The sequence below is a fragment of the Lepisma saccharinum genome, chromosome 24 (assembly GCF_977018435.1).
Source record: "Lepisma saccharinum chromosome 24, izLepSacc3.1, whole genome shotgun sequence".
Taxonomy (NCBI): Eukaryota; Metazoa; Arthropoda; class Insecta; order Zygentoma; family Lepismatidae; genus Lepisma; species Lepisma saccharinum.
The window spans coordinates 18,280,714-18,305,277 of NC_139252.1; the positions used below are offsets into that span (position 1 = coordinate 18,280,714).

General features: G+C 38.8%; 1 protein-coding gene across 1 annotated transcript in view; it reads left to right on the forward strand.

Annotated features, from left to right (window-relative positions):
- Window positions 1-11,475: 11,475 nt before the first annotated feature.
- LOC145978125 (UDP-glucosyltransferase 2-like) overlaps window positions 11,476-24,564 on the forward strand; it is a 30,650-nt gene continuing 17,561 nt past the window's right edge. Inside the window, exons 1-2 of the mRNA XM_083110564.1 lie at window positions 11,476-12,291; window positions 20,518-20,743. Of these exons, the coding sequence (XP_082966690.1) occupies window positions 11,476-12,291; window positions 20,518-20,743 (1,042 nt within the window). The remainder of the gene's footprint in view (window positions 12,292-20,517; window positions 20,744-24,564) is intronic.

The following is a 24,564-nucleotide window of genomic DNA, read 5'->3' on the forward strand; positions in this document are numbered from 1 at the left end:
TCGAAAGATGCTCTCTCATACTCAGATAGGTTACACGTTACGTTCTTGAAGTACACACGAACTGTATTAAATTTTTGTGTAACCAGATTTTTTTTGTGCAGCAACCAGAGGAAATATTTTTTTTTGTGTAGCCAGAAAATTAAGTGCGGGTACTATTATTAATTTTCGTCTTTTGCAATGGAAATATTTTCAACATTGATATATAGAGTGCCTCCCCGATGGCGCAGTGGTAGCGTCATTGTCTTGTAATCAAGGTGTCCCAGGTTCGATTCCCGGTGGAGGCATATAGTAGTTCGGATCCCACTTTAAACTGTAGGTCCAGTCCCGATTAGCCTTACTGTGCACAAAGTGGACTTAAAACACCAACTAACTCAATCAATCAAATCAACATTGATAGAGAAGAGGTCCTAGGTTTTGAACACCATGGTGAGGCAATGGTGTGTCATTGTGTGTGTCCCATCATTAATTTTTCCAGTTTATTATTTATCTTCATCGTCATGTTTAACACAAATAGCAGCAAATTGACTTAAAATAACAATGAGCGTTTTGTATTTCTGCGTTCAAACGGGAACGAAACCAGCAAGTGTGCATTACCGCACCCCTCTGACTCGCCCTGACTGAAGAAAGAAGATTGATTGATTGATATTTTGTTTTAAGTCCACTTTATGCACAGTAAGGCTAATCGGGACTGGACCTACAGTTTAAAGTGGGATCTAAACCACTGGTGCCCCCATCGGGTATCGAACCCCTTGATTACACTGCGCCATTGGGGAGGCCCCTGAAGAAAGAAGAAGAAGAAAAAAGCTCCTTTTTCCGTTTTTTATATGTCCGTTTTTCACTTAAAACTTAAATGTATGCCTTTAAGCTCTCTCGCTCTGTAGGAAACATTACTTTCTATTAAATATGTAGGGTACAAATATCGCCAATGAAACGACGATCAGCAAATGGATCTCATCCTGGAATAATGCCGTATTACTTCCTATTTGCTCATCCAATTGATATGCAAAGGCCTCTACTTTGCCCTGATATCTCTTATTCTCCTCGTCGTCAAGTGCTTTTATATGATCCATTTGATCCGGTATACAAAACAAGAAGAAAGGCCACAAGTACGCGCTTGAATTACCCGGCCGCCGTGAACCGGAAGTTGTTGTGTTAAAGTTCCACAATCGATTGTGCCGTTCGATATGTTTTTGTTTACTCGTGGATAGCCCCTATATGTATTGGATTAGATTTTACCATCAGAATTTCTAAATTTATTTTCAAAAGTTTTTATAATTTTGTAGTTATAACGTTCACCGTCTTGAAACTGGTTAATCGATTTTGATTGAATACAGGGTTGTCCATATGAATGGGATACATATTATTTTGTATTTTCAGAGAGTAGGAATATTAGGTAGAAATTTTTAGCGAAAAATGCAGGCTCGACCAGGACTCGAACCCGGGTCTCTGGCATATCGTGCCATTGCTCTAACTACTGAGCTACAGAGCCGGTCTGGCTTCGCCTGATTTTCGATAAAACAGCGACAGCGAAAAATCAGGCCAGACCAGGCCAGGCTCGGTAGCTCAGTGGTAACTGTTTAAGTCCCGGATTCGAATCCCGGCTCGGACATGGATGTTTGTGATTGTCTGTCCTGAAAGGTCATGAAATAGAATTGAGTGAAATGATATGAGTGAATAAAATGTGATGGGGGAAACTTCCGCTTAGCGGCTTTCCTTTAATGAAGAAAAAAGTGGTTAGAGCAATGCCACGGTATGCCAGAGACCCGGGTTCGAGTCCTGGTCGAGCCTGTATTTTTCGCTGAAAATTTCTACGTAGCACATCTCCTGTGTGTGCCTAATCTTCAATAGTAGGATTATTCTAACATTTTTCAAATGCAATGTGTATTTGAAAGCTAGAGTTAATGTTAATTCATTTTTCATTTTATTGTTGCACTGAATTATTGTTTATCTTTTACCATGAAGATTAGAGTGATGTTAACTCTCGAAAGCTTGGAATATTTTCCACAACTCACCTGGTCGATAGCCCGAGAGATTCTTTTCATCAGTTCATTTAGTTTCCGAAAAAATTAATCAAATTTTTAACAGCTTTTACCATCGTGACAGCTAATTGTCAAAAGGAAGTTACTAAACCAGTGACATTCAATAGTTATAAGGAGTTGTCCCCGAGTAAAAGTTGGGATAGCAATATATTTGTCAAGATAATTTAAATTATATACCCAGTCCCACTATCTCTGGAGCAAGGCCGTGCATACCGACAGAGAAAGGGGGGGGGGGGTCAAGTGTGCAGAGAGAAGCAGTACAACTGCAGTTGCTTCCTCCTCCACTCAATCTCGTTTCCTCTCACGTGTTCATTTGTAGCCGTCTTGCGTCACTACTTGCACAGAGACTTGATTTCGTTCGCCTGCTCCAGACATAACTGGGACAGAGTGTACTTTATTCTAAGATACACTAACCGGCACTAAACATACAGTTTAAAGTGACTTCCGAACCACTCTTCAATGCACCTTCATTCGGAAATTAACCCAAGAGTACTTGATTCAAGGACACTATACTGCTGGGAATTGTTAGTGTAAGAAAGTAAAATAAATTTTGAAGCAATAGAACAATAATAAGTTCATTTTTTAAGATGGAATCTTTTTCGGTTTACCAAACTAAACTACCTTGTACCCAAGTTTTTAAAGTTAATTGACTTTCAAGGTTGGCTTACGACTACGACGTAACAGCAATCATACTTGCTTCTCATATCTACAACTTTCCAAACAACCTGACTGTAGCCTAGGTAAAGACCTTCAGAGATTGCAACTAATCTCTAAAATATTACTAAGAAAAAAAATAATAATACTGAGATACGTATCCAATTACCTAACTCTGAAATAGGCCACATAACGAGGTCACTGAGAAACATATAATATTGTCTGTACGTGTTCTTTCAACTATTTCAGCACTTACTACAGGGCCTGAAAAGAAAAGTAAGAACTGTCTGCAGAGATCCATCGAATAGGTCTCAAACTACCAAAACAAGGAAGATGTAGTATGTGTCTACACTCTAGGGACAGAAAGTACAAAATTGAATGCAAAATGTTCAAGGGGATTATATAGATGATACACCTCATGCCATTTTATAAACTGTGCGGGTGAACGTGGGTCCGATTAACGATGCCACTAACTAATGAAAGTGACTATGTACATTTCTTAATTCAACATTTCATATATCCCTGATATGTATTCTTCAGAATTTTTTATAATTCTTTTGGTTATTTACTGTTATTACTTGTCACATGAAGAGAGACAAAATTACTTTCTTCATTTAAAGGTTTTGACTATGTCATGGAGTATTATTTTGTTTACTCTACAACATGCAGACAGATACTTTCTTCTAATAAAACCAAGTCGAATGTAATTTACAACTAAATAAATGTATCATAAACAAATAGTTATATGTTGATCAGATACATAATGGGGTATGTCACACCCCACCCGAATCCTTACGCAACTTCATGAAACCTGAGTCCTGAAGGGTTAATGTAAATCGTTATTATGTAGGTAGGTCTATTGGTTAATTTTTATTTGGAGTTCAAACTCGAGTATCTATAATTTTCGATCCGACAGTAAATGCACTGGTGACGCATAAACAATACATCCATAAACAAAACAATGACGATTCAAACTGTTGCTTTCCAAAGATTACAGAGTATATAACAATTCAGTATCTATCGAGGCTTTAACATTTCACTGATATTTACCATGTTGACAACAGTCCAAACCATGTCCTTGAAATATTTAACGTTGGTATTAAGATATGAGTGAACCCATTTGAATTTCTTCGCAAAATGATATTGCTAGTAGGTACAACAGTCAAAAGTTACTAACACACGAACGTCATAGTTTATCAAAACGTGATAACCGACAACTTTTTTTGTAACGCGTAGTGTAGGCAGAGGGTCGTTTGGTATTTCTGGTAACTATTTCATAATTTACAGTTTGGTTAATGTTCGACGAAAATGGTTTTTTGTCGGTACGTGGTTGTGCTTTAACAATATACTTATCTCAAACAACTTTCTCTCAACTGGTTCACTTGCCAACTGTCAGGTGGGAAAGCTCAAGGCCATGTGTTAGAAGTATATATTTGCAGCTGACATCAAAGTGACGAAGGATTTTAAGTAAACTGATTGAAAGGGTAAGTTTTGTATGTTGAATGAAACAATATTTCAACCTGAATTACGTTGAACTATGCTTTATTTGTTTTTACTTTTTTCTTCTCAGTTTCTACCTGGAATATTATTACAAATAAGGGGGAGGAGAAAACCAATGCTCACGTATTTCTTTTGATGAACAAAAGTTATATGAATAGTGCTCGGAAGTTGATGACCTAAAAAATCATAAAAAATGACCTATACAATGACTTCAAAATCATTAAACAATGACCTCAAAATATAAAAAGAAATGATTTTCGCTCTTAAAATGAAAGCTTAATTTTTTTCATGAATTACAATAGACTAGTTGAAAACTTTGATTAAATCTGTTGTTTGGTGGTTTGAACTACCGAAGTAATGGAAAAACAAAACAATTCAATGCTAATGTAGGTTTCTAAAGGGTGTTTCATAAGTAACTGAGGAGTTACAAAAAATTATTGCAAGTAAACTATTGAACTTAACGTTAATGAAACCAGAACAGAACGATCGAAGATCGCAAATAGTTTGTACGTGTATGTTTGGTTAAGTTGAGAGTTCACATCCCTGCCGCTAGGCTCTCAAATCACCCACATCTCACATCACTCACAGTGTTTTGTACAATGTTTTGGTTCTGAAGATCACTGGCATAGGCGTAGCTAGAACTTTATATTTGGGTGTGCACAAAGAAAAAAAAATAAGGTCTTGTACCTTTTTAATAGCATATTTTGCAAAACAATCACTTGGCTCTTAACTGCACTGATGTTTGTAATATAGTGATGTTTGATGTAGTGAATATAAATTCACTAAATGACAGTGTTGAAAATTTCTGAATATACTGTATGTAGTAGAAAAAATCAAATTGCATAGAAATTACACACACACAAAATGTTCATAAATGTTACAAACAAATACATCAAAATACACGTCATCTATAACAAGAGACGTCTGTCAAAAGGTACAATGTTCTTAAACTCATCAATAACTTCATTTACATCAATAGACTAAGCTTTTTCCTGTTCCACAAATAGCAAGAGCAGGGCTTCCAATTTATCCTGCTTCTGAGTTGCTCTTAATTTAGTTTTAACTTGGGTAAGCTTGGAGAAAGCTCTCTCACACGTGCAGCTTGTGACAGGTATAGAAGAAAAGCGCTGTAGTACAGAGTAGAATGCAGTAAATATCTTCTTTCTCCAATGACATCAAAATATCGAAAAACTATAGACACTCGTTTCATCAGCGATAATGCACACGTTTGTACCAAGTAATGACATTTTCAACTTCTTGTAACCGATCTTGACGCACCCCTTATAAAAGTTGATCCGCCCTCGCTGGGGAAAAAAGGGCGGCAAGAGAAGTTAACGTCTTTGCTGGGGAACGGTTGATGTGCGTTGCGGAGAAGACAGTCCGAGTCAAGCATTGATACGGTTAGGATCCGTGTTACGTTGGTTATTGGTTTCGCGGGCTGTGAAAAACTGTAAGTGAACTATCGGCCATAATCTCAGCCGGAAAGAGAGATAGTGTCTAAAGAATAATCTGTGAGTGAACTATCGACCTGTGCAGTATCTCTACCAGAACCTGAGGAAAGGTCACTAAAGAAGAGAGGCTACATGTTTATTATGAACCAACGACAGGAGGATTAGAAGATTGAAAACGTCGAACTCTGTATCATCAAAATTTGTGCTTTCCCCCCAACTCCCCCTAAGTGTTCACCGTTAGAGTTTTTCAGCGTGTTTATCGCCAAGTGAATTGAATACCTAAGTTATTACATCGAAGACGTAAGTACTCAGTGAAGTAACCACTAAGTTTGGTCTAATATCTCAACAATTTCACACCGGAAACTGACTAATCTGTGTATTCCGGAATCGTTTGTAAACCGCAGAAGTCAGGTGCCTGGGCCTTTAATAAATATTAATACTGTATTTTGTGGTGTATGAATACTTAAATACTTAAATATAAAAATTCACTGCTAGTCTCCTTTTGTGTTATTGACGTTGTTCGACGGCAGAATAAAAATTGCACTAGTAAAACCAAAGAAAAAACGATATATTCTTACAAACTGCCGCTTATTTTCTCTCTTATTGAAATATCTGTCTTTAATTCTCTTTGATAAAGCAGCCCATTTGGGTGTGCCTAGGCACACCCGGCACACCCCGTAGCTACGCCTATGATCACTGGGCCTTACACCGTGACCCCTTAATTATAAGACAACGACGCTACCACTGCGCCATTGGCGAGCCCCAATACACAGATTAAGTGTTATGTGATCATTGAAGGTCTATTTTATTTCTAAATCATAGTTTCAAGACATTTAAAATATATATGTGAAATTAATGAATTTCCCCAAATATTCAATTGCCTTTTTCTCAAAAGTAGCTTTTTGTGGGTTGCCATTTTCTTGCTCCGAGGGGCAGAATTTGCATAGGCAATTAATCTACTCTTTTTCAGGGCACCATGTTTCACGCTACAATTTCAAAATTTGAATTGTATGAAATCTTTGCAGATATATCAGGGGAGACACTTGCACCCCTCTCCCGGTCCCCCTCTGCGGGCGCCCTTGCTTCCCGATGTCTTTCGAAGATCTGTTACCGCAGTGTCCAATGAATCCTGCCGTTTCACTTCAGCACAAGTCACAGCCTTCCCCGATTTCTATCGGTATTATTCTTATATTTTTACTTTTTTGCATTCCTTGTCGCGGTTGTGGTTTTATCACACCCTCACGTTTCCATATCACCTCTACATCACATGACTGTTGCGGTGGTATCTGGAACCTGTCCGAAATGTCACGGATGGAATACCCGAATCAGTGGGAGCTGATAATAATCATACCCTGTTCAACCTCACTCAACTCGTGTCGTCCTTTTATTTTGACTGCATGTAGCGGTATACACATCTACAGGACACTCACTGTCCTTCATAAGTCATTCCAGCGGCTCGTAACGTGTACGAGTATTGGTGACGTATAAATAAACGTTAAATTCCTTACAGTTCAGGGGTGCCGGGTTGTTATTGGCAACCAATAGTGTATTTGCTAACACACCTAATAAATGTTCATACGGAGAGTGAAGCAATATAGTAGCTGCTTTAGCTTTTAGGGATTATATTTTGATATTTTAACGTATGAAACATTGATTACTTCTAAGAAAAATTGTCATATCCACATCAACTAAAACTTAACCCCCAGTTCACACTCCTATGTCTACCCTTCAACCAACAATTGTCTGTTTCTCAAAATCCTTTATTTTCTCATCTCCCCCATCTTTCATCTTCATTATTATTTCCATGTTTCAATTGGCGGATTTCGGGGAAGGAACACCGGGGCATGTAAATAGTACGTATTATATATCACAACCAACAAAAACAAAATTTAGCACAAATACATTGATCGGGACTAGATGTACTAGACACTTAGATGATTCTACAACGGAATTGGGGTCCTGTTTTTTTTTTTTTTTACCACAAAGCAATAACGTGAAAAGATTAAAGCAGAGAGAACATTCTAGACCATAGACATTATACGTTTAGTTACGACTCAAGGGTACAATGAGAAAGAGGATTGAGAACCTCTAGACCAAATATTGCTCATGTTTGTGACAGTTTCGAGTGAGGATATTAATTTTCAAGCTTATCTATTTCTCTCTGTAACACTGTTAGTAGTTACAAATAACGGAGAGTAAGTTATATTTCTAAACAATCTACTAAATCAAAGGGTCCTGAGTTTGTTCCCTGGTGGAGGTAAAGTTTACAGAGATTCGGATCCCACTTTGAAGGTTTAGTCCCGATAAGTTTATCTGATCAGATCGGACAAGAAAAGAACCTTGTAATTATCCTGATATGAATAATATACAATATATACATTTAAGCTATGTTTAATATGTAGAAAAATATACAAATTACATTTTCAGTATTAAATCTCTCATATGCTTACAGCAAATCCTGTGCCTCTCTCAGAAAGAAAATTCTAGATCCGCATGTGAATTTTCGCTCATACTTGTAACGAAATAAACTCTACCTACCATTGAAGCTAATCCCGAATTCTGCAACTGATTCACTTTGCAAAACCGTATACAGTAAAACTTCTCCTAACGGACACCTCTGAATAGAGGACACCTCAAAATTACGGAGATATTTAAATTCCCCGGCAAAAAATACGTGGGGTTTAATGGCAATATTACTTCTCAATAACGGACATTCGTAATAACGGACGCGGACACTGAAAACTACCTCCCCAACGCAAATAAAACTTCGGACAGCCTGAAAGAAAACGGTGGCAATTCCTGGAATTCGACACAACAATGGCCAGTATTTCGAAGTAGCACGCATTGTTTCATGTTACACCGAACACAGTATTATTTGTGATTATATTGATAATGTGTCACTTCTGCTACGAGTCGCAGAAACGCAAACGACTGACTTTAATGGGAAAAGTTGGTCATCAAAGTTTACCAGAAAGAGAAACTTAGTGTTCGAGTCATGGCCGTGCGGTTTCCTGTTGAAAAAACAGAGATCAGTGTTCACCGAACACCGGTTCGATATCCGGTGCAGGCACATTGTGGTTCGGATCCCACTTTAAAACTCTAGGTCCAATCCCCATGAGCCTTACTGAGCACAAAGTGGACTTTTATGCTGTACCCCTCATCCCACCAGAACGCAGCTACTGTATGTATCGAGCTTTTACAATTCCAGCACCCTCAAAAGAAAAAAAAATCCTCTGTAATCCAGTGCTTAGGGCACGTACTGTATTCACGAAGAACAGCTGCTTTTACCTTTTTTCTTTGCAGTTGATATTCATGAACACTGTTTCGCAAATTCTCCCATTGGTACCAGCACCCACTGGTTGCATTTCCGTTACCTTTGCCGATTTCTTGGTGGTTTACCTTGAAAAGTTAACATGAGATGGATGTAGCAGTTACTTTATCATCCGAGATCATGGGAGCAAACTATAATGGCAACACCCAAACATTTTTCAGAGAATTTAGGAGCAAAATAATAGTATTCAACACAAAACATTTTTCCCGGTGCAACAGAATGAATGGAAATGAAAGAAACAAATACTTATACTTTCAGTACTATCTGACGAACTTCCACTGCTTTATGGCTTGTAAGATGAATCATTATCTTCAAAAAAGGAGGCAAGTCAGTAAATGGTCGAAAATGAGTTAACAGCAGATTCATGTAGCTTGAATGATATAGTTTATGTGGACTCAATGTCAGAGCAACAGGGATGTTAGTCACTGAGAAATTTAATCTTGAAGATTTCGCATACAGGGGAAGAAGGAAGTAAGTCAGTTGAATACGGGGGGAAAAGGAGGTAAGTCACTTTACGAAAGTAACTTCACCGTCCGATCATACATCTGAAACACTACAGTGCAGCATGGGTTTCCACAATCGTCCGCGGGAAGAAAAAAACACAGAAGCCTTGCACCTCATCTGGAATCTAACTAATTTCTACACCCTGCTAGAGCTTATGAGGGACTTCTACAAATATCAGACGAAAAGTTCCAATGTCTTCAGTGTTCTGCACAAGAGAGGCTCAGGTTTACTACACAAACCTGCCACATGGACCTAAGGGGCAGAAACAATAAGGACAGCACTGCCTAAACCTGAAGAAGTGAATTTGTGCAGCACTTCATAATGCTGTAAGCTGCTACATTAAGAAAGTTTTTGTCGTAACTTTTGTACTTTTCTTGAATCAATTTCTTTCATATTTCATTTTCATACAAAGAAATATACGCTTGCTTCATAATACATGTAATGAAGGACATACATCAATAAGAATAAAGATTATTTGGTTTCAAAATTTAAATTTGCTATTCTGTACAATTATGGAAAACTGACTTGCCTTCTTTTCCCCCTGTAGTCTTCAACTGCAAAAGTTCACTTTCCAATTGATCTGATGGGCGTGCATGTTTCCGCAGTACGGGTACCATCCTGCCTTATGATTACTATCATGTTGCTACGAAAAAGTGGTGATGGTATAATTTCGTTCATGCCAGAAAAAATAGATGGCAGTATCGCATGCGTACTCTGACAAAACAGGAGGGAAACAACCGTAACTCAATTTCGTGCAAATTGTGGGTTACCATTATCTTGCACCGAGGGACAGAATTATCCTAATGCGGGGGATGCTTTATGAGAATTATCTTAACTAGCGGACAGCATCACTCCACGTTTCCTGTACTTTAAGGTCTGATGCCCCCCCTCCCCTGAGAAAAAGTCCTGCGGGCGGCCATGTTGAAGGCGCTAGGAAGCTAGATATTCTAGGTTCCAATCCTGGGTTAGGTATGGACATTTCATTGTGTTTGTTCTTCATCTATTTCATATAATCACCATTGATGTTCATCGTTGCGAGTAACGTAGAAAGGAAGAAAGCTGAAGATCAAAATTAAAATAGACATTACAATATTTTCAATTTTGACTTGTGCAATTAAATCCTTCGACTTTAACATCTAAGATTCCTAAAATAGTACTAAAAGCAATATAATTTAATAATCTTAGTACAGTGTGTGATAGATATTTAATTCAATCTGAAATTTTCCTTTACAAGTGTGTGAACAAAAACGGCATTATAATATCAATAGGATATAGGTAAATAAATTCAATACGCATCAGGAATGTAAAGGAAATATTTACCATGGGAATGGATTGATATGTAAATACATATTTATGTATGAACCTGAAATCAGTTCCATTTTGTATTATGTTTGGGTATCATGGCATGCACGCTCGAAAACTGCAATTTTTATTTTCCATGTTTGTACATTGGCTCATATTTTACATATTTTAATTATTTTTACATATTATTTTCATATTTCAGAACATTTCTCAACATTAACTCCATATTCGCGCAATAACTACACGTCTCCTTGTGACCGAAAGAGTTTTGTGAATTTCTTGCGAATAACTGACAAATTTGACAATTCTTGCTATATTGAACGCAGTTTTAGTCAATATAAATTAGTCTTAAGAGACAACAGAAGGAAATTTACGTTCGAAAACTTAAAACAAAATATTGTTAATCGTTGATTTGGAAACAGAAAATGAAAACACATTTTATGTTGTTTTACAATTAATGTCAATGTAAGCGTACTGTGTTTTATGTACCTGGTGTAGTGTCTTATATTAATAAAAAGGTAAATTTTTACAATTTTAAGTCCATATTTAACTCCATATTTTTTGGTGAAAATAACTAAATATGTGTTTTCATATTTAGCACATTTTTAATATGCAAATCCGTTCCCTGATCATAATTCGTAAGCTCTATACAAATATTCATGATTCCACTGATTATTTCAGATTGAATGTCAACATGATGGCAGCGGTCTTGGGTGTTCTGGTTGCTCTGTACACTTCGACACAAGCTGAAAGAATCCTCGTTGTACTTCAGGCTATTACGCCAAGTAATATGAACATGTTCGAGAAAATAATAGTCGAGCTGGCTAATAGGGGCCACGATATTGTTTTATTAGGCTCGCTTTCGCTTCAAACTCCACACGAAAGAATAACACAATTCATCTCCACAAATCTGTGGTTAAAGGACAAGAGAATAGCAGCTAATCCGTTGAAATGGAGAAAGGAGAAAACACTGTGGCTCAAAAAGGCAGAGTTGGCTGACAAATCCTGGATGATACCATGTCAAGATTTTCTGGAAACAATGAGGGAAAAGAAAATGACTTTGGATAAATCTTTTGACCTAGTGATTACCACCGGCATCGGGGCGTCGTGTGCCTTTGGTTTCGTCAAGAAATATAACGTTCCCTTCATTACATTGCTACCTTCAATGTGGCCTATACACGATACATTTGTGGGAAACCACCAGTTCTTTTCGTACCATGCAAACACCTTTCTTCACTACACCGATAGAATGCCCTTCAAGGATCGGGTAGTCAACTCATTCTACTCGCTAATGAACATCTTAAACTTCTACTGGCTCTTCGGGCCGAAGATGGACCACCTCCTGCGTAGCCACTTCGGGGATGACTTTCCCCCGGAGTGTGACATGGAGAGGAACGTGAGCCTGTCGCTGGTGAACTGGGAGCCAAGCACCATCTTCCCGTACCCGTCTGTGCCGGCCAGCGTGCACGTCGGGGGCCTTCACTGCAGAGAACCCAAGGAGTTGCCAGAGGTGAGTGAGTACATAGTCGGTTATATGTTCATAACACTCAACTACTGTGGACATCGATAATCACATAGCTACAGAGTGGCGCATATTGTAGAGTCCAACACATATATTTCTGCCGTGAGGTGCGCGACACAACTCAAGAAGCAGTGTTGCTAATGGAGCAGATAGAAAAATCGCTGCAGTGCGCCGATGCACAGCTGTTACGTACAAGAAAATTAGAGAACTCTATCTAACGTTGAGTTTTAAATGTCATGCATTATACCAGGACTAGGATCAATATGTACTAACAAGTGGCTTTGTATGTAGCTACATATATGGACTAAAAATTCGCAAAATATGAACTAACACATACGTAAAATTACCAAAAATGCTGTAAAGAAGACTTCTTCATACGATTCCTTATTTGAGTGACTTCAAACAAAATAAAAAAATATTATTTTCCATTGCATTATTGCACTGGTGGCGTTCTAACTGTTCACTCCCAAAACCAGTATACACTGGTACGGAACTGCAACGGCAGATAATAACATGCCAACGTGTTAAACCGCGACAATTGGACCACAACGCTCCGCCTCAAGCAGTATTATTATTTCCTCTCTGTGATCGGCGACAGTCGGTTGCCTTTGTTGTACATTTACAAACGATGCCGGCTTCCAAAACAATAACAACATATACTGCCACTAGACGATAAGCTGCGCGGTTTTTTCTTTTGCTATATACCAGGGCCGGCGCTAGTCATTTTGCCTCCCTGGGCGGTGGCGGCAGATGCCGCTCCATTTCGAACCCCCTCCCCCCCCCCCCCCCGTCATTACGCAGGAACGGGAAATTGAAAATCAATATATTCCTAAGTAAAACATCAAAATATAAAATAAATAATGAGACTTCTTATGCTATTTCAATACTATTAAGCGCAAAAGAATATCTCGCTCGACCACAGTTTTCAATAGGCTTATATTTTTCTTCTCTTCAAATTTTGCCGCCCTGAAAATTTGCCGCTCTGGGGGGTGGCACGGTTCGCCCTCCCCTTCCGCCGACCCTGCTATGAACTTGGTCACCCATCAAAGCATGGCAATTTTAACACAGAAAACAATATGCATCGCATTAAGCAGCAAAAATGACAGCCTCCTCTATGCCATTTCTACAAGAACGCGTGCCGGTGCCAAGAGTTGAAATGCTGTTGGAGCCACATAATTTATTTATTTTGAACAATTCCAATATTATGAAATATGAACAATTTGTTAATTAAACCTGTTGGAATATGTAAAATTAAGTATATTTTCCTTAAATATGTAAAAGTAAGTATTTATTAAAGTTAGAAATATGGAATAATATTGACAATAAAATGTACCTTAAATCACTACAAACATTACTATTCGCAAAGATATCACAAAATTTCAGCGATATTTCGTCAAACTAAAAGTATGTATTTACCTATAAATCCTAGCCCTGATTATAACGAGTAGATAACATTGAACACAGCTATGGGTTCGGTAAATTGTCTACAGTTCAGAAGCACTCGTACACAACGTCAAACCGGTAAAATACTTAGTATAAAATAAAAATATGGTGCTTCCAATCCAACAAAACTCACCGTCACTTTACCTGCCTTTCCCCTTCCGTGACAGAAATAGTACTTCATTATTACAGTTGGCAACACTAGTTACTAGCTAGCCAATGAACATGCACTGCATAAAAGAAGCAACCACTACGCCGTGCTATATTGCCATATTACTGTCCCTGCCGAACGGTGTGAACCGCGAGCTGGAGCGCTATTCGATTGTTTTCAATGATGTTTGCGCGAGTGTGTCCAGGAATGGAATGACAATATGGCAACAATAGCGAAGGTTAGCGAGCAGGGTAGAACACGTGATGCTAAGGGAGAGGGAGACGAAACGAAAATTGTTATCTACGCAATGGCAACGATATGTGTGTTGTACTCTATCTACCAACTTCAAGTGAGAACAGAAAGACGGTGAGTGCTTTTAGTAACATTATACGGTTATGAAATAAAATTATACACACAGGCATTTAATACAGTGCATAATATGAGCCAGGGGCGGATGGTGGTGTGGCTCTATGGGTGTGCACTTCAGTCTATCGTCCAGAAGTGTTATACCACCCCTGTGAAATACTCACACCCGTTCTTGCGTACATAATGAATCTTAATCTATTGGCAATCCAAGTTTTCATCACCTTTCAGTGAAAATGAGGCTATGACAGGGTTATACGTATTTCATGATTTTTTTTAACACGGATTTTTTTACAAATTTCTAATATTTCGGAAATTATCCAGCCAATCACGAGAATAGCGATGTTATTGTGCAGTATGTAATTCAGCATTCGATAACCTGACAAAATCACTTAAAACATAGAAATATCGATCTACAATATCAATACTATTGTCGATTTGCAAAATATTTCGTAAAAACTTTCTTCCCCGCTCTGCTGATATTAATGAACAAGGAGAATAATAACATTGGCGTATACCAAAGAAGCAAGCAAATAACAGTACTCACTAAGTTCACTCTGCCCTGCTTCGTAATCGTACTTCAGAATTTCCCTTCTCTTCCGCCGTATCCATATATTACTGCAGTTGCTACAGGCTTTGTAGCTAACTTCCCTCTAAAAATTCAACAACGTTAAGTCTGCTTTCGCTATCTACAGTTTCCCTATTCATCATGAAATCAAACACTTTGCACTGAAACAGGAACGACTTTTGACAGCGTTAAATAATTTTGTAACGCAGTAACAGACACACAATGCAAAACAGCTGACTATTTGATGCACACTCCCTCCCCGCGGGTTGATAATTCGGCCACTGCGCCACAGAAACCGTTTATTTTCATCAAGATGCACGAAGCAAAGGCATACTTAAAAAAACCGATTTGGTTTCAGTTGACCTCTACTCCTTTTCTTCCCCTGTTATGCTCGGGACAATATACCATCGAAATTTCCCTTTCATAAAAAATCCCTCAATTTGCGATGATGTATGGGTTGCATCGACTCCGTCACACGATATCCAATGGAATGGGTTTGCAACACTATATTTGCTCGCACACAGATCACTGCGTTCACGGCCTTCCTAAATGATGCAACCTCCCCTCACACGGCGCTCAAGCCAAAACACCCAATCAGCGTCCTCTACGCGACTGCTGCAACAGCGTCATAGGGAGCGAAACTACCATTATGTTCAAACCCCGATCGCAGCCTGGTCTATGCGGGTTGATATCACTGATCGCACGCTTCTCCACCATCTCTCTTGGTGAAGCGGCGTGGGAACACTTGATGTTTCGAAGGAGATAGAGTTCAATAAATATGTATAATAATAATGATTTGCATTACAGATTTATTTGGGTGTGCACGTGCCAATGTGCGAATACGAAGAAACCGCTACTGATATGAGCAATACAGATATAAGTGCACCTTGAAAATAACGTTCTCTAATTGTCCTTCTGCTTGGATGCCCTGTTCGAGGCGATGCGGGAAGGTTCTCATGACGCGTATCTCAACATGTCCTGTGGAATATTGCGTAATTCACGCGACGGACGGTTCACAACATTACCCGTGGCTCTCCACTGTCTAATCCAACTCAGAATGATGTGTCTCTGGAACAGGTGCATGGCGATCTTCATTGTTCCGCCGCAGTGCCCGGTGCCTTTTTGGACGTAGGCTTCCACCTCCGCAATCCACGTCTGCATCAGCCAACGCTCCATGGTACACTAATTGCCTCACTGACTCCCAACCATAGCTCCCAACTCCCCACGGATGTAGCTATGCCACACATGCTCACGTGCATTCTGACAGGATTGCCAACTCAAATTGGTAGATGCAATATGCGCTACCCTGTACTATGGAGGGGTCTGTCAGACCGCTGTTTTGATTTTGAACTGTCAAGTAGCTGTTTTGATATTTTCAATTTCTGACGCGTTTCACGTGACTTGACATGGTTATGCAGGGTCAGTCAAAAGTCAGGTAGAATAGAACGGAGCTCCTGCTCATTACGTCTTAATTTCCTGGTGAATGGATCGGTAACCGTGGTCCGTTGAGTGGCCATCGCGGTCTCCAGGCCTGACACCAATAAATATTTTTCCTTTGGGGTCATTTAAAGGCGCCCGTCTACTCAGTTAAGATTCAGAACATCCAACATCTGAAGGAACGCGTTGTGTAATGTGCAAACATGGTTATGTCGGACGTTCTGCAAATGGTTCTGGAGAACTGGAAACGTCGCGGGCACAAATGCGTTGATGTTCAAGGTGCACACATTGAAGATACCTAGGTATATGCTATCAATCCCTTTGTAACCTGAATTTTGACTCACCCTTAAGAAGAATATTGTAAAGCAGTTTACAATTATTATTGTTTAAATAAAACGTAACGTAATTTATGCAAGGAGGAAGAAAATCAGTAAAGAATTGAAACAATGGCACTTTTATTTATTTAATATTCCAAATTGTTAAAAATTTCTACATTTTTATGTTGTCAGAAGATAGGTAGTTCAAAGTAATATGTAATCTTTTGCTGAAATTGAAAATTACTTATGAGTCTTCTGAAACAATGCGTAACGAAAAACAAACGTAATTACCATGGTATGTTAGTAAGACGGCTCGCCGAGAAATCAATTCAATAACATTTGAAGAAAACAAAGGCAAGACTTCGGGACCTAGACATCGTTTAGCCAGCACCCCAACATCGAACTGAAATGTATGGAGAAGGATGCACTTGTGGTTGGAGGTTTGAAGAAGAAGAAGAAGAAGAAGAAGAAGAAGAAGAAAAGAAGGAAAAAAAGATAAATTCAGCGCTGTCTGAGAACATATCGCGAGACCCTGGCGAGATTACGCCTGCTTTAGACGGAAGCATTTCCTTCAACATTTTTGCTAGCATAAATGCTACGTAAATGCTTCCATAAATCTTACAACTGATAGTACTTTACACCAAAGCATTTCGTCTAACATTTCGATTATCTTTTGCGATTACAATGTATAATATATACAGCATGAAAGGCACTCTGAGTTATACCATCTATTGTGAGTGCCTTGTGTATACAATTGAAACAACTAAAATATTATTCCATACGTGTACTGTTTTCATTATAAAGTATGTATTTAAGCAACGTCATATATTTGTACCTAAAACATTTTTATAGGAAACGTTATTCCTCACGGTTTAATAGTTATCGACATTTAAAAATGTTAAGTGATACATTGTTTACACGCGGCCGCCATTGCAAGTGCACACGTGACCTAGACCTCGCTACTGATTGGCTATGCTACGAGAAATGCTACGGAAATAGAGCCGTTTCTATCAGATGTCATGGCATCTGAAATGCCACAAGATCTTTCACTTTACATAATAACATTTTGGTCATAGCATAAATGTTAAGAAAAATGCAACTAAAAATGTTTTCGTCTAAAGCGGGCCTAATAAAGAAAAGTGTAAAGTGCTCCACTGTCTGTGCTTTGCACCACGCCATGAAGGCGTATAGGGGGTGTAGAGTTAGGCTACCACACTATCTTGATCACGGCCGAAGGTGGGGCTGATGTGATCAGCAGCACGCCCCAGGCCGCCTTTACCCCCAGAGTTTCCTCAGAAACCCACTTTATCCTACCCTGGGTGGGCGTTGGACCCACTTGAAAAGGTGGAAAAAATCCCTGTCCTCCCCCGCCTGGCATCGAACCCGGGTCTATCGCATGGTAGTCCGTGAACATAACGACATTTTTCTTTAAAGGAATACCCCTATGCGGTAGTATCTCCCTACAAACACAAACATCCATGTTCCAACCGGAATTCGTTACCAGGACCCCTGGCGTCGTAGCGCGCTGAGCTAACCACTCCACCACGGAGACCGACATTGAGCTACCGCGAAAGCAGGCCTAATAAACGATAGAAGCATCTTCAGACATACGTCAGCAAAAGTATTATCAGATTTAAATAATAATAATAAAGTAAACTAAAAATACTGATTAAAGTGATATTTATTAATGTCACTCAGCCAAAATATGTACAGAATCGCTTGTTACCGTCCACGATGTGGCAACTCTCATTGTGTTTTGTTGCCTTGTAACAGATTAGATTCAACGAAAAATATTTTGTTCATAGCTAATTTATAGCGGCATAGCTTCTGAAACCAGGCGACCATCAGTCGCTGTATTTAAAATACTAAATATTTACATATTCATTCAAATTATAACGTTTAACCAAAATTAATAGCCAGATACAAATAGGGTAGGCTATTGTATTTTCATTGACTGCAAAAATGAATCTTTTCCATGTTTTCCCCTCACTTCCATTTATTACAGTAATTGTTTGCATAAGCCCCGTGGTACGTCTCTGTTTTTAAATATACTGAATTTATAGGCTATACACCTAAGGTTAATGTCAAGAATGGCGACATAATCAAAGCTCATAGTTTAGCAGCAAAAATGTGATCCAGCAGGAAAGAGAAAAGTATTTGCCAAAAGTAGTGTTTACTGCAAAAAACACATTTCAGTGATGTGTAGGACTAATAGAGCTTATTGTTTCTAAACCTACAGGTAAACACAGTTTAATGTTTGGCAGTGTAAGGAATAGATATCCTTCATTCATATTCACTTTCTTATTGTTTCATTAATTTCAAGAAAATATTTAATGAAATTATCCATTGCCGAATCAAAAATATTACATTGTCTCATGCTCTTATATTTAAAAGATGTAAGATAGCATTAACATTTTCGATCACATTTATAATATTATCAAAACTGTATACTCGCAAAGTTGGCTACCTAATTCATTCAGTTAGGCAATCACCTTTCGAAAGAGATTTTACGATACTCAGTTGTAGTGTTAATCCTAGCTTACCCACGCTCTACGAGAAGCTTACTTACCTGAGGGGGGGGGGGGTCTCACAGGCCCACACCTTCTTATATCACTAAACTTCAAGAAACAATTTTGTTATTGAATCACTGTTTCCTTTGTTGATTATATATGTGCACTCATTTATTAATTATAATAAAAAATAATAACCTATTATCGGATGAGTGTCACACTCATATTTTACCATTCAGTAAAAATCACGAAAACCACAGTAATTTTTCATTAATGCTATTTTGTTTATAGATGTGCAATTGTTTATTAATTACAAAAATTCAAAAATTACCATTACCATCCAATTACACAAGTTTCTCAAATAGCACACTTTCAAAGATGGCGCCTGATAGGTGCTCTCAGTGAATTTTGCCTCTTATTTACATTATAGTTATGTTTTTATGAACAAAAGTAGTGCCGAACAACCTAGGGAACAATGTGATTTATTTATGTAACATCTCCCTTCCCCCCTCCGCTAAGTTAGGGTTATTACTCTAGACAAATTAAATTTTGCAGTTAAGTCTATGGCTTAGTTGCAAAAGCAATTGTATATGATAATGTAAGGTACATATGTTAATACTGAGAATTTGTAAACCACTAAGAGAAAAGCTTGTTCAAAATTATGACATTAATTTATCTGATACTTCCATACTAGTACGAGTATGCAATGTTGGTATATTGAATATTGGTGTTCTACAAGTTGTAAGCCCATAGTGTAATATTGCTCATGAATGACGGATGGAGACTCAACAGACAGGTGACTCTGGAAGGTTCTGCCATTGGCTAGGCTTCTGCGCTGGTCGAGCGAGAAGTTTAGCGTGGCAGATCCTTGCCGACTACGAGAGACTTCTGACGTACTGGACACTGGCTGAACAGGCTGAGTATATTGCATTACGGTCTATCGCCCTTTATAGGCCCTCATGGCCGGGTGTAATTTACCTAAAGTCCATTGATTTATTTTGAGTTCTTAAAAGTGCAAGAAAAGGAAATTGTTTTAGTTTAGATTTTTTGGTGGATTGCTCCGGGTCATGTTGGCTGTGGGGGGTTTTGGGCTGGGTTGCGATTTTCTCTGACTCGTGTAGCCTTTACTTACTGACTGCTGACTATCAAATGGGACAAATTAAACTAGGTTAACTGGGAGATAATCCATACACATTTCTGTTGAATTAATTGTATTTGGAAAGTATAAGTACTAATATGTTTTGTAATAAATATTGGGTTAACGAATATTAAGTTCCAATTGTATACTTTAAGTACCTAATATATGATCATCCACTGCGCCGATAAGACAATCCTCGTCTCACTTCTTTGGTATTAAAGGGGAAACAAGAGACGTAGAGGATTATAAAGTTCAACACTCGCCTTTGATTATTATTTGCATTTCAACAGAACCTGAAGCATTTCGTGGACGATTCCGGCATCCATGGCTTCATATTCGTGTCTCTGGGAACAGTGGTGCCAGACGGGGAAGAGCTGAGGACCCTGGAAAAGGAGTTCGTTGCAGCATTTACTAGAATACCTCAGAGAGTTGTCTGGAAGAAGCAGTCTTCCAATCAATACAACGTTTCAACGAATGTAAAGGTTGTCAGCTTTGCTCCTCAGCAGGATCTGTTAGGTAATTCCTTCTCGTTAAAAATACATATTGAATTACAGAGAAAATCATAATTTATATTTTGTTGTAGTGAGATGTTACGATAAGTTTGTGGGAAAGAATACAACTTTCATTTTCCTCTGTGTGTTTGGGCAAGAAATATTGCCATGAAATATCCATGGAATATATACAATGAAATCTTGAGATCCTATTAAATGTACTATTAACTGACTCAGTGACAGTGTCGGTAGAAAAGCAGCAACAAATAAGAAAAATGCAAGTACAATAAATTTAACGTTATTTAAAGGAAGTTATTTTAATATCCTTTTGACATTTTTGGAAAGTATTTTATTTGGTTGACTGGGAAACAAAATTTTAATTTCTTGTTTCCCACAAGCTGGAGCAAATGAATTTCTAAGTACTTTCTACGTTGATTTTAATATCAGGTATATTTTCTGTACAAGTGTATGATTTGTGGCTATATTTTTCCTCAGGCAAATCTAAAGTGCCTCCCCGATGGCGCAGTGGTAGCGTCGTAATCAAGGGGTCCCGGGTTCGATACCCGGTGGAGGCACAAGTGGGAAGGGGGTGATGTGCATAGGCGCCGATTTCTTAAGGGATTTGGGGGTGTGAAGCTAAGTAAAGCATAAATACTGATTTGTTTCTGTTTGCTGGAAGAGGGTCAATTTTCTTTTCCTTAAGATGGAACCTAATACACTTGAATTAACCTTTGAAAAATAGTAATTGCAATAACTGTCTTTGACAACAAAACATATACGTATATCAGGGTACATCGAACTTTATTAACTGGACAAAAAATTCACTGCACTACTGTGATTATACAACGTAATACTTTACATGTAACTTTTGACTGAGAATTTTTTATCATATTCTGTTTATAATACTTATTCTTACAATCCTTTATAGGGGTTTAATATCTTCACACATATTTACATAAAAAAGGAAGAAGGCCCAAGATAAAATTTTCATCTGGGCGAGCGATTTTTGATATTTCCGAAGGGAAACAAAGGAGCCTATCTTGCAATGGACTGGCTCATTCAAGAGCGTGAAGACTACAGTATTCCCATGCTTCTTCCTCTATTCTCGAACATAGTCATTCATAATATGCCATGCGTTTTCGTTAATTCACTGTCAGTTTGAAAAAGGAAATACTGAAATAGTAAACGCACAAACACAAGAAAGACACTCAAACTGAGTGATAGTCCCACATTATTATTGATTCTGCCCATTTCAGAGCAGAATCCTGCGTAATTTCACACCTCTTGTGTGCAAAAGTTATATAATATGTTGGAAGACATGAATTGGGCCCCTTATATGGGGGTCAAACGAGAACTGGATGGGCCCGGGCCCCTCTGCCCCTCCCTCTCGGTTTCGGCACAGGTGGTGATGTGATATTTTCTCACACCTGTAGAATGATACATTTGTTACAATCATGCAGTCAAAACTCTTTCCTGATTAAAGATAGGTTGAAGAAACATTCACCACAGCATTTCTCGTAAAATTGTAGCCTGATTTGATCTAAGGTGGGAATTTTTCCAGCATTGTCTCCGCAAAAAGCTGATCTAGGGTCCACCCAGCATAAAATCAAATGGTACTCTTTGGGGGGGGGGGGGGGTGAAAAGGCGGTCGGAACGTGGTGCTGATCACATCACCTCCAAGATGTTCGGCATCGAAAATATGTGGGACCCTGCCCCCACATATCCTAAATGAGCCTTCTTGGCAACGTGCTACATGCACAGGGAACTTTACCTTTACCTGTGTATATTGTATTCGTTTCTGTACCTCGGAGTAACTACGTTTATTTTGTATATACGAACCCTCTACTATGTCAATGGCTGAGGGTCCCCCCGTAAAGGCTTACTTGTCTCCGCCCCCCCCGAAATGCGGTTTTTTTGCGGGTTGTAGATCCGGCACTGCCCGGAACCATTGAGCTACTTCCCAGATGTGGAAATATATGACGAGTTACCAACAGTGGATTGATTATTTCTTGGTTTACAAAAGCTTTAAAATGCATAATAAAATCATTATTGTTGGTTCCGTTCAAAGTGCGGATAATGTCATTTCTTATGGAGAGTTTTAGACATGTAAATACTTTTCTCACAAAACAACAAGAAGCTTCCCTGTGAAGAAACTTTCTGAAGTCTATAGAAGAGAATCTCCTAAATACTTGCCACTACTTAGACATTCTCTTATAAATAAGATGAACGAATGTAATAGCTGCTGATCATGCTCCCTGAATTTATCCTTCACCAAAGTCGTGAGCCAAATAATATCTGCTGTCTACATTTTCACTTTTCACTGCAACCAAATTACACAAAATAGTTAACTAATGTCAAGGGGGCTGACCTCAGTGCCTGGGGGGGGGGGGGGGCTGACGGTGGTTCGGCTGCTTGGCTACGGGCCTGGAGATTTCAATGACAAATTGCTTTGAATAGCTATGGATTCCATTTCACTTGTAGGGTCTCGTTTTTAGAATGTTGCATGGCACAAGTTGAAAATGTATCAGTAATAATGTCCATGAAAGCCAATGTCATGAACTGCGGCATAAGTTGATTTTTCTTTTAATCTTGAAATCGTTTCTGCAATTGCTATCTCAAACACGAAAGCATTTCAACACCGTATTTACTACAGTAAGGCTGTGATGGACCTTGCATTCGCAGCTTGTCTTTCAAACAGGAAAAATGTTGGATATCAATTCGGGTAAGGTTCATTTCCCACAACTGAAATCTCCTTTTAAATACTCGCACATTTTAAATAATTTCTCCCAATACTTATCCTTGCCCTGCAGTTGGCAATTAAATTCATCCAGCTCTTCTGTTATGTCCATCAGGAACGTCAAATCCTGCAACAAGACCAAGGCTGGGTAGGTACTGTTCGCCACGTTCATCAATAAACTCCACGATCGTAGGCAGCAATTAATTGAAACGTTATAGAAGTCGTATTCCTCTACTCGACCACCGTACCTCATTGTGAAGCAGCATGTTACCATATTGCCAATCCAGTTGTAGGAAACAAATTTGGGTAAGCTTTCCACTTTGTAGCTCCAAACCCACTATTTTACATACAGGAATTATCTTTGAGGAAATGAATGTTGTAATCTTTGAATTCATGTCCTGTCAGTTAAGATATTTTGCCAAAGGCATTTCCGCTAGGATAATTTGCATAATAACCCCTCGTTGCTTCATTCTCTCTCCATGTGTAACCATATAAGCGCCCCCCATATAATCCGAAATTTAATCAAGCGTCCGCTCAGCCAGGAATTTCCACTTCGAGCACTAACAATAAGCAAGGACCGTCACCCTCAATTTATGTACAGAAATACAGGGTGTTCATAAAGTCCCGGTACTATTACAAGAAGAACATTACTACGACATGCTTGAACAGTACCTTCTTCCTCAGTGGGAGGAATTCCAACCAACCATAATTTTTCAATAATGTTCACCCCCTCATTGGGCCAAGGATGTTCGAGATCTTCTGGATAGGCATTTCCGTGGCAGTTGGATAGGCCATGATGGACCTATTCTCTGGCCACCGCACTATTCTGATATCACACCCTTGGATTTCTTCCTCTGGGGGCATGTCAAAGATTGTGTTTACTGCACTCCTGTTCCAGATATTGTTACTCTTCCAAGAAGAATAACGGAGAGTATCCTAACTGTTACTGGTGATATGCTGGGGCGTGTATGGGCAGAAGCGGATTGCCGCCTTTATGTTCTCAGAGCAACTAGAGGGGCGCACCATGATCGAGCCATGGGGCTATCTTAGGACCATGCTCCTGTGGTTTAACATGGCGACACTGAGGCAGCTGAGAATGCTTTGCGAAA